Source organism: Ammodytes marinus (genome assembly GCF_949987685.1).
Source record: "Ammodytes marinus genome assembly, chromosome: 2".
Lineage (NCBI taxonomy): Eukaryota > Metazoa > Chordata > Actinopteri > Uranoscopiformes > Ammodytidae > Ammodytes > Ammodytes marinus.
Genome location: NC_137231.1, coordinates 23,015,969 through 23,027,843, shown reverse-complemented (window position 1 = coordinate 23,027,843; position 11,875 = coordinate 23,015,969). Strand labels below are relative to the sequence as shown.

At 41.9% G+C, this 11,875-nt stretch overlaps 1 protein-coding gene across 2 annotated transcripts in view; it reads left to right on the top strand.

Annotated features, from left to right (window-relative positions):
• Positions 1 to 2,317: 2,317 nt before the first annotated feature.
• The window catches only part of efna5b (ephrin-A5b), a 95,766-nt gene continuing 86,208 nt past the window's right edge, over positions 2,318 to 11,875 (top strand). For both annotated transcript variants that reach the window (XM_080050062.1, XM_080050061.1), the window contains exon 1: positions 2,318 to 3,498. In XM_080050062.1, the coding sequence (XP_079906188.1) occupies positions 3,374 to 3,498 (125 nt within the window). In that variant the 5' untranslated portion in view covers positions 2,318 to 3,373. The remainder of the gene's footprint in view (positions 3,499 to 11,875) is intronic.

Genomic DNA, 11,875 nt, shown 5'->3' with positions numbered 1-11,875 from the left:
AGTGGGTGTGAAAACAGGCATGTTCACTGCCCTCCAAGCTGACCTCCCGACCCCTTCTCTCCTGGCAGTTGATAGTGTCCTCAGTGTGTGTGTGTGTGTGTGTGTGTACACACATAGCAGAAAATGCTGGAGAAATGTGTGTGTATGTGACAACACTTGACGCATGAGTTTGTGTGCTGGTAGGAGTGTTTGTTTGTTTGTTTGTTTGTGTGTGTTTTATTTTATTTATTTAGAAGTTTATTGAGCAGCATTGTACATTGTTTCATATGAAATATAAAATAGATGACATGCATACAGGTTTCTAGTCGAGACTAATTTGCAACCCCTGTCCTTGGTTAGGTCTTTCCTAAAAATTACACATGAATAAAGATACAGAAGACATCATATACAGGAGATATAAAGAAAAAAACAAGGACAATGATTAATGTGTGTATGTGCGCGTGTCAATGTTCACAGGGTTTATTCAGTTTCAACCATTGTCCACAACCAGTGTATGTGTGTGTGTGGCGATGTGGGTGCCTCCCTGTGTTTGTATGTGTGGTGATAGCTGTAAGTGAGTGGCCCCAAGTATAGACCGAGGGAAGAGGTCAAGAAGATTATCTTATAATATTAGCTGCCCTCTCACCCTTTCCTCCTCCCTTCTGTTTCCCCTCTCCTTCATCTTCCTCCTTAATCTGTATCCTTGAAAGTAAACAGCACCTGTTGCACGAACACAAACACATGCACGCACGCACGCACGCACGCACACGCACGCACACACACACACACACACACACACACACACACACACACACACACACACACACACACACACACACACACACACACACACACACACACACACACACACACACACACAGGCATTAAGAACTAACTGGATAACATTTTTCTGAGAAGTATTGATGTTACATTCAAGGTCTGTCAAATGTATTTTTCATGCCTGATATTTTACTTTCTGCTTGATAGAAACATGACAGAAAAAGAATGAAAAGATGAAGAGCAACATACTTAAAAAACATCTTTAGAAACCTCAACTTTTAGTTTTTTTATGCGAATATATATATATATATGTATATGTATATATATATATATTTTATATATATATATATATATATATATATATATATATATATATATATATATATATATATATATATATATATATATATATATATATATATATATATATATATATATATTTTATATATTACTATACCAACTTGCATTTTTCTACAGCAGCTACACATGTTCCAACTTGTACTAGACTGAATTGTTTCACCAACCTAAACCTAAAATCTTTAAGCACGCTAAAGGCCGGGTCACTATAAATTCGCCCTAGACACATCAGCATAATCTACCCGACGGATTTCATGTTACAGTTATTTTCGTTAGGGATTTCCCACCTGAATGTATGCCTGTTGCCCATTTTCTATAGTTTTACAAATCCTTCTTGCTTGAGCACTTGTCTGATTTAAGGCGACGACGGACGCGGTTCCTTTGGCGCACTCGAACTTGGATTTGTCCCCGGCTGAGTCAGCCATCCCGCCGGCTCGCCACTGTGGGGCGTCTGGGCGCTGGAGCGGCGCCATGAAGCCCCTCACTCACTCAGTCTGCTCCCCGCAACAGGCTGCTGCTGCCCGTCTCATCTCCCCGGAGCCCCGCACGACCATCACCCTACTGCATTACGCCATCGCACATGAGGCTGTGAGGCACTAGCCCCCTCAGCACGTCCATCTTGTGATAAATATGTGCCCTTTCTGGAGTGGAATTCCACACAATTATAGATACAATTATTGATTTAATATCAACATAAATTATGTTTGAAATAGCAATATTATGGGCATTTTCAGCCATCAACAGCCTGTTTCTCTGTCATATATTCTCCTCTGAAGTAATATTTAGATTTTTTTTTTAAATCAATTTGCCTATGTTAACCTTTAGTCTTCAAAGTGTTACCACGGGCCACTTTCTAATTATTATATTAAATAATTAAAGTTACATTAAACTGACAAAGATTAACTAGAGTGCGGTCTTCTTCGCTCCCCTTTGCCGGTTTGTATGTAATTAAATAACGCCATGATGCGCATGCACTTTGCAGTGGGAATTGACACAGTATCCAAAAGCCGTCCCTGTCCTGTGCACCTTTCCCCTTGTTCCCTTTCCTCTACCTCTCCAGTAATTGAATTAGCTCGGTTTTGGGTGGGGGGAGGGGTTTGGCTTTTGTTCGAGCGACGCCCATTCAAATCATTCCAAACCAATGGGACTATCCCCCGCTCCGCCGTAACCAAACCCACTCTCTCAGTCGGCGTCTGGAGCTGCATGCCTTTGCCCTCACCTTCCTGCGTGTCCCGGGCGTTTGAAACCCCAAACACACGAGAAAGAGGAAAAATTAACACAGCACGCGCATGGGACAATTCCGCACGATTTGTTCCTCCCCTGGACGTCGCACGATGGCTCACATATGAGGAGGACACTTTGGGATGTGGAAATACACTACAAGCGTCTCCGCGGGGAGAAGCGCATGAGAAAACACACAAGGCTGTCCGTCCTCTCTCCGACACCGAGAAGGACTCCTCCCCACCTCGGCCGTGACACCTTCGCTACATCGCCGAGGAAAGGATAACAGTCTTTTACGAAAAAAAAAACGAGACTGACTTTACCATTTATCTGCCATAGACTGTCTTGACTGTATGGGCTTAAAAAGTTGCGTGGAGAACATGGACATCTGACGTGCGCCACACGGCGTCATTGGACACATCGACCCCCCCCCCCTTCTCTCTCTCTTCTCCATCACATATTGGACTGACAAATCCCCTGCGCTGTGGGTTTGGAGTAAGAAGAAGAAGAAGAGTTCAGCAGTTGTCATTTGCCCTGACACAGGCTATACTTCCAGTAGCTCCCCGCATACGAGGGAACATTACCACTCTACAGAAGACACTGCCTGTTGTGCTGCGCAGCGTGTGTGTGCTCAATGTGCATTAGTGGGAGAGATATTTTGTCAGCCCACCACGGATTTGTCAGAGCTAACATCCTGCATGATATAAAAGCCTCTGGACCCTCGGACCAGCATCAGAGAGAAAACACAGTGACGCGTTGGGGTTTGTAACTTTACATTTCTGCCAACCTGAACAAGTGTCATCTCAAGTGTATAGTCCCCCCTGAATGGTCATATTCTCGCCATTCCCTCTGCGCGTTCTATGTTTTGTGCGCATTTGTATTTGTTTTGCATTCACAAACTGCGCCTGAAACACACGGCCACATGTGAACGAGACTCGTCATCATCATCTGTCCCGGTTGAAGCGCCTTGCCGTATACCAACCCGAACTGACTGACTGACCCGAAGAGGAATACGTGCCGAAGTTTCGCTGTAGTGATGCTGCCAATGGAAATGGTCCTCTTCGTCTGCCTGATGCTGTTGACGTGTGTATTATGCCAGGAGCCCAGTTCCAAAGTGGTGGCCGACCGCTACGCCGTCTTCTGGAACCGGACCAACACCAAGTAAGTGCCCCCCGAGTACCTGGCAGATTTACCCGCCGAGAGTCGGCTACAGGCTACGTTCCGTCTCCTCTGCATCTGCATGAACCGCGGGGTTCGCAGGCTTTTGGCTGGACCACGTCGCCGGTGTTTATTCTCCGCAGTGAGGGCATACTGCCAGTAGCTGTATAGGTACAGGAAATAGCTAAAGGATGGGAACAGGAGTGTAAAAGGCTACTACTGTGTCTTATTTTCAATATGTGGCTGCTCATTAACAGCGCGTTTCCCTGAGGAAACTATCGATTATAGCCGTGCGTAATAAGGCCTGGAGATAACATCCATCGCCTGGTGTTGTATCGTTATATCCGCTGTCAATATGAGGACATTTTACCGTTCCATTTTTTATTAATTTTTTTTTTCAGATTTGGGTAGAGAGTCAGAGCTGTAAAATAATTTATAACCTGGAGCATTATCTCGTGTTGTTTCTCTGTCCGACGGCTTGGCATTTATTACGACTCCACTGGACCCATTACTACCAGTATCTACTGTAGTCTCAACTATAGGCTAAATAGAGAACAATCAGCATAAATTCACAAAGTGTAGCCATTCATTTACTAACTTCAGATCGAGTAGGTTTAAATTGCCCTGTTTCGGGAAACTTAAGTTAGGCACACATGCAGGCTAAATGTATCAGACCTGTGTGGTGAGAGGAATACTTTTCGTGTGTGGTTCTCTGTTTAGGTTATTTATTGCTCGGCTTCATCACTAACAAGCGCTATAATATAGGCACTGACTGCGTAATGTTTTAGTCAATATTAAACAGAAATTCCCCCACCGTTAGTATAATTTAATTTATGAGCATACAACGGTCCCAGCACTTAGAGTACATAAAGCAAGGCTTTATGAATATTACAAAGGCACCGTGGTCGACAAATTACATGAAATTACTAACTAATTTTTGAGAAACAAAAACACCCAGGGGGCTGAAGCCCAATTGTAATATTATAGTGAGTTTTTACATCTGTGTTAATGTTTCTATTTGTATTATTCTTTTAAATTGTTCTTTAATAACTTTCCATGAAAAGTTGAACAAAATATCAAAAGTTGTTTGTTTTTGCGCACAGTATAATGTTGTCTCATTGACATGTGAAAAAAGCCCTACATTTAAAAAAGAAATCCATTAAAATGACCCGAGGAAGTTTTTATAACTTTTATCTAACAAATAGGGATTGACTTGCTAAAACTAAACCCCACATTATGCTAAAAGCATTTGTGGAAAACTCTGAAACAATGTGTAAATGTAACTTTTTTTTCTCTTATTTGCACATTGGTGAGCATGGATAGTTGCTCCTTCCTTAGTTGAGAGATGAAAAAGCATATCTTGACCTAAATGTCTAAAAATAAAAGTATTCGATTACTAGTTTAAATATTGTTAAATGTTAAAGGTGTACACTTTTTACTTTCACCCATATGAATAAAAGGACCACATTGTTGTATTGCTGCTAGTAGTGAAGGGAGGATTGTATGTACTGCTGACCCGCATCAGCCACACTAGAGAACTTCAGAAAAGTTGAAATAAAAGTTTCTTAGATGTGCTACGATCCTCGACTCCAGTCCCTGTGTGCTCAGTCAGACAGCCTTGAGTCAGCCTCAGCTTGCTCGGTGCATGTTTATGGAGAAAGCGTTTCTTTCTGAAAGTCCCTCATGGAGCTATAGACTGTACAGCCTTGTCCCGGTGCTTATTAAGTCTAAACACTGCTGGTTGGAGTTTACAGAGATCTTTCACTCAACTGCCAACAGCACTTAGTATTTGTTGAATAAAAATCCTCAGCTTACCTTCCAAGTGTGCAAAAAAAGCCATTAATAGCACATGCTGAATTTTGCTGAACAACTATTTATATTCAGTATGAAGTTTTTGGAAAACATGATTTATTGCTTGATGCAATTAGCGGTCAGGGGCACTGACTGTAAGCCCCCTGTCCTGAAGCCGGGGCCACAGTCTCTTGTAGGGTGCGTTAGATTCTCGGGCCTGATAGACGGTAGACCATGACTGTTGTGGTCTCGCTCTCTACTCCGACTTACCCCCACTGTTTATTTATGGGCCGCTCTCTTCAATAGAGGCAAACACAATTTTAAGTTGAATCTTGATTTCTGCTGTCGATAGACATGCTTTCATTAAGACAGTACTTTTTCTCTTTTTTTTTCTCTACACAAAAAAGTTTGGACCTGCTGTCTGGCCGCTCAGCTAAGCTTGATATCTTCCAGATGTGCTGACAAGTTTTCTGAGTTTCGGTAAAGAAAAGAAAGTGTAGTTAGCAGAAAAAAAGGGCAAGACTACTGTTAATAATCTCAGGCAGGGCACAGTAACACTGAATGAGAAAACGAGAACTTTGTGATCCACTCGGCTGTGTGCATGTCGTACCTTTTTACCCCCTTTGAGTCCAAAGTAAAACCTGAGAAATAGATAGCTTCCTGAGCCCTATCCGTTTCTGAAGCTTCGACTTGCCTCGGGAAAGGAAACAGGTTTTACACAGAGGCTGTAAATGCTGCTAACACCAGTCACTCCGTTCTACTTACTCTAAATAGAGTTTGCCTGACTGCTCGCCCCTGCAGGACTGAGCCAGTAAGGTATAACATAGCAGCAGGGAAGAGAGACGAAGAGAGAGGGAGAGGGAGATAGCAAACCTGTCTTATTGATGACTCAGTTAATAAATATCGAGTCCCTTTCTCGATTCATTACTGTAGAAAGCTGGTGTGGCACTGTATCGCAACTTGCCTGCGTCTGCCTTTGTTCCTGAGGCTTCACAGTCACACCGAAAGTAAGGCTGCTCCAATAATTTACTGCGGGAACACCCCGAGCAAACACGCAAACAGGCACATCTGAGCCAATGTTACATGTTACTTTATTATAGCAATAAATGAAAACTAATAATGCAATTTGTCCTAACAAGTCTTAGCCGGTAACTCAAAGGGCTGATTTTTAATGTTTTTTTTTCTTATGATTTTAATGCTCTCTACATTCTTTTGTTTTGTGTCTTGGCACAGTCATTCAAGGCTCATTTTAACTGCCTCCAGAAACAAGCCATTTACCGCCATTCATTTTTGCACAATATGAAACTGCACCTTCCACAGACTTGAAAATTGCCCAAGCTACATAATCCATCACACTAAAACTGTAGGTCTGAGTTTGTTTTTTTGTCACAAAATCTGTTTTGCTTTAAGTTCATTGTGCCCAAGTTGGATCAGCGTGTGTGTTACGCTATGCTCTGCTTACTTACTTAATCACCTGAAATACCAGGAAGAAATGTAAACCTCCAAATGGAAATACTAACTGAAAACTGTTTCGCCAACAAACTTTTTCATATGTGTCTAATTACGATGAATCTGAAGTTTTAAGACAAACATAAGTATTTAAAAAGTGTCCAAAAGACAATAAACATAAAATTGTAATTTGCGGTGTATTGCATAAAGATTGAAGAAAGTGTGAACTAGGCGTAGACAAAATAAATAAATAAGGAAAAGTGCCAAAATAACTCAAGGGGTCTCTTCTGCCATTGTTTGAGTCACTGGCAGACAAAACACATTGGTGTAGACACTTTTACAGCTCAGGGGAATGTCAGATAAGGACGTTATGTGTGTGAAATGGAACCTTTGGTTTGCAAAAAACATCTTTTCAGGTTGGAATTTGTTATTTTTTTTGGGGGGGGGGGGGTTCCAGCAGTCCAGTTTTATAAGCCTGTTGGTATAGATTCCTGGTGGGAATTTTATATTGGTCTTGTGTGTATCGTTATTTGTGTTAGCGGTGCCACGGTTGCTTCTGCTGGGGTGTTTGTGCTGTTGTGTGTCTGGGGCAGGGGCTGAGGGGATTTCCATGCTGTTCTGTTGGCTTCAGTCCACCGTTGTGTATCACAACTCCTAGACAGGATAGCAGAAAGTTGCAAACTGCTGTCATTTTCTAAATAAAAACTTTTTTCTCTTCTCTTGTGTTGACCTAACTCTCTCCTCAGCACATTCACACTTTTTGATTTAGTTCTGTTTGTGGTTTAGATTTTCATAGAGCTTACTTGGTGTTACCTTAAATGTACATGTTCAGCATTTTTGCCCGTCGAATAGTTTATTGCAGAGGGGACTGCGTTGAGAGAGAATCTTTTATCTGTCCTTCGAAAATAACTTAAATTACAGTGGACATGTCTCCTTGTGGATTTGACCCTCTCTGCTGTCTCGCTGGCTGTCTTTGCTTTTGGGTATTTATTGTAATGAGGGGACAGACAGAGAGCGTGGCTTTAATGATGTCTGTGCTCTAATGCCGAGGAGACGGCCCTCTGCCCTCTCTATCCCTCCATGCATTGCTCCCGTGTTGCCTCTCTCCGCTCTACCTCTCTCCCCGTCTCCCTCTCTCTCTTCCTCCCTCCCTCTCTCTGTCTCTCTCCCCCTTGCCCGGCACAGAAAACGAATGAATACAATTATATATTTCGGGAGTCCCTCCACGGCTTGATGGTGGAGTAAGACGCGCAGAGGTCAGGCGCAGCACAGCGAGAGGTCACACACACATACGGCGAGGGATAACGAAGCAGAAAGTTGGCCTGTGAATGACAAACTATACTAACTAGAACTCTCCTTGAAGTGGGAGCGGCGATATTAACATAAACAGTTTGACGCTGTTGTGGTCATGCAAATTGCTCAAGGTGATTTGTTATTTTTTTTTGCTGCATAATTTGTAGCTCAACAAACAGCCCGGAAAGCGTTTTTCTTTTTTGTTGTCGTAACGTGCTGCTGCCTCGGTTTTTGTAGTTCTCACATATTTATTCTTCCAACGTCGTGCTGTAACCGGAGGCCTACATTTGGTGGCGGTGTCATTTGTATCAAGGAGAACTTTCTTTTGTCTGGCTGGTCTTTGTCTGTGCATGTTTTTGTGCTTGTTCCCTCTCTCTCCTTCAGACTCATAGATACCTGAATAATTACATTCCGCTCCCTTGGACTCCTCATTACCTGTCACAGAGCAGTGGGGACATGAATAAACGCCTTGTCAAACTGTGCTCGTATGTTTGCTCAAATGCTGCTGCTGACTGTACTCTGACAAAGGCACGTAAGAATGGAGCTGGAAAGTTGGTCTATAATTCACACGCCTGTCTCCCAACAGATGTGAAAATTATATATTGCATTATGCACTTTTGTATATGATTCAAATTCGGAAACCTGTAGTTTCTAAGATCAAGATTATATTGCTAAAGAAGGACGTTTTTGACCTCATGCTAGTCTTTCCGCCCCCCTCCTCTTATCATTTATACACTGACTAGCTCGGAGCTGTGTTTTACTCTTTCTGCTGCTCCGTCTCTCTCTCTCTCTTTCTTTCTCTCTCTCCTTCTCCGTCTCTGTCTGAGGGCTGATTAGTTCTCGTTAATGACCCCTTGCTCTGTCATTCTTTTATGCCAGTGGCATTGGCACAAGCACAAGCTCCGACCGAGCTGCAGGGACAGTGAGTGTAGGAGACACAAAGAGAGCAACACAGACAATATCAAAAAATAAAAAACACAAGACCTGAGCAAAAATGCAGCACACTGTAATGATGGTGTTGAGATGTAATACTTCTATTAGGGCTTAAATGGCACTCTGTGTTTTCTCACCAGACCTGTAAATGCACTTTCCATTTAAATTAGATTTTCTTTTTTCTATTAACTCGAAAATGAGCCCAGCAGGCAGTAGTCAATGCTTAGTCAATGTGCTTAACAGAGCAGCTGTTCTTCAGCGCGCGGTGGAAGAGGGGGAGGACTCTTGGCTGTGACCCTTGTGGACTTGCTATGCGGCGGACAGAAGCGGCCCTGTCGCCGGGGGTGACTGGTGGTCTTGGATATGCTAATCCTACTGAACCTACAACTGGATAGAAAGACATTCCCAACATTTATTTGATTGTGTTTTATGTATGTGAATATATTATATATATATACAGTATATACTATATATATATAATATATACATATATTTTCAAATCATATACTGTATCTATTTCATTCTTTTAAATAATTTAAAATTTAATTTATCCATACCATTTTTTTTACTATACATTCTGTTAACAATTGGTAGGTTATTAGTTGCTTTCTTTGTAATTGAATACATTTCAAAACTTACCTTTTACTTTTGAACAATTCGCACAGTTTTTTTTACCTTTTAATTTCCGTGATTTTTGTAACCGAACACAACATCAGAAGACCTGTATTTACAAATGATAAGATAAATATAATGCCGACCAAGGTTAACATTGTTGAATGTGTTCTAAAAGCCTTCATATATAAATACATTTAGATATTCCACTGAGGAACAGGCAGGATCTCTTATTATAGTCACAGAAATGAAATGGCAGCTTCAGTTCAGTTGCACATTTCCCTCCGTTGTCTGGTGAACCACATTTCAATGTCCAGGTTTTTGAGTAATCACTCCAAGGTCAGACGGAGTACTGAAACAGTGCTATCAGCTAAACGATCTGTCTTTTAGCCCTCAGTCAACCCCTGGCTTTCACAGTTGCGCTCCGTATAGCTCTACTTGGAAACAATGAAGTATATTAAACAGCTTATGCAAAAACAAGATGTGCAAAAGCTTGATGCGATACTTATATTATATCATGAGAACGTGAACAAAAATGAAATGTCTTTCCTTTTTTGTTATGGGGTTGTATTTCTACTAGATGCATATGTTTGTTTTATTTGGGTTAATTTTTTCTCTATATCCCTGCTCGCACTGTATCGGTTTCACTCAACATTTCGGAGTTGTGGAAAAATCTCCCCCCCCCCAAAAAAAAAAAACTGTTTCTTTATTTTTCCTTAAGTTACACCGTGCCACCCCAGAGCAGCAGATGGAGCGGATCTGGCAGTCCAAAGTTCTATTTTTTACTGTGAACACCTGAGCAGGCTTGTAGTTAATATGAACACACTAGACAGAGAAAGTGAGAAATTTTTTTTTTTTAGAAAAGCTTATGTTTCATTTCAAAACCCCTTAAAAAAAAGAGTGATTAATAGGGAATACAGGATCGGCTGCAGGTCTACTAAGGGTCAAAAACGCGAGTGCATGATTCTCGCTATTGTGTTGTTCAAATTCCTCGTTTCGTGGCTGAAAATGGCGCCACCATATCCGTCTTCAGCTCCTCTGCTCTGTAAGATGGAGGCTCAGAAGCAGCTGTTACTGTAGTAATGTTTGGTTGATCTATCTCCCCTGACCAGAGAGGGGCGCTACTGAGAGAGGTCCGATCGAGCCTTGTGCCCTCAGCCTTTCAGCCCAAAGCATTTTCAAATGTACAGTCAGAATGATAGCTACATGCAATTGCTTTGATTCAAACCAGCTCTTTTCTGGTTTGGTTGATTTGACCTTGTTAAACTCATTTACTGTCAAACTCACATTGTATTTACAGAAACAACACCAGCGTGTGAAGGCCAAAAATGACTGATAGCTTTAAAAAAAAAAAAAAATGTTTTCTCTCTCTGTCACCGGTCACTGTTCAGCTGGAAAATGTGACGGGAACGATTGAGACTTGTTTCGGTTTTTTCGCCAGACACATTTTCCACAGATAATTCCTTTCATGGTAAACTGGCTTTCGGACCTCGCGCTGCCGTTTTCCTTATTTAACTTTTTGGGGGGCTGCGGGGGAGTGAATGGATGTTTTTCTAGCTGGGCAGCAGTGTGGAGAATAGATCCCAGAAGAGAACACATCTCCAGCTTGTGAATAAAGACCTAATTGACGGGTTGTAGCCATGTTGTAAATGACTCATGAGGTAATTCGTCTTCACAGACAGACTGAGAAGCACACAGAGGGGACTGTACAATCGTGTGGTCTGCCTTCCCGTTAGAATAGAGAAAATCTACTTGGTTTATTTAAAAACTTTTCTATTCCCAAATATACATTTTAGAAGTCATAAAATGCTTCTTTTTTAGAGATGGTGTTATCTCCTCCCCACCTACCTGTATATCCTCAGTCGGCTTAAGTGGCCCTCTAATGTTTTTGTTTTGCTTTTCTTTATTTGCATTGGCTCGGTCATGAAAAGGTGAGGGGGGAATATGTGGGTCAAAAGGAACAACTAGTTCCATGGCCTTGTTTTTAACACCCACACCCAAGTCCCTACTGCTGTGACAATTTTCCACTGACATAAATATAAATAAACAAACAATCAAACAATGTTCGCTTTCACTTTGTTCAGTCTACCGTTTTGTGGCGAGACGCGCCCAATAATAATAATAGCTGCATTAGCCGTTTGAATGGACAGTAGAGAAAAATACTAGCAGCCTATGCCCCCCTGCCCCCCTCAATGCCGGGTCGTTGGACTGAAAGGCGGCCATTGTTCCTGACTCCCTCTGTCCACTTCGCATTTGCCTGCCCTGAAATAAATGCATGCGCTTTAAACGGAGGGAGAAGGAG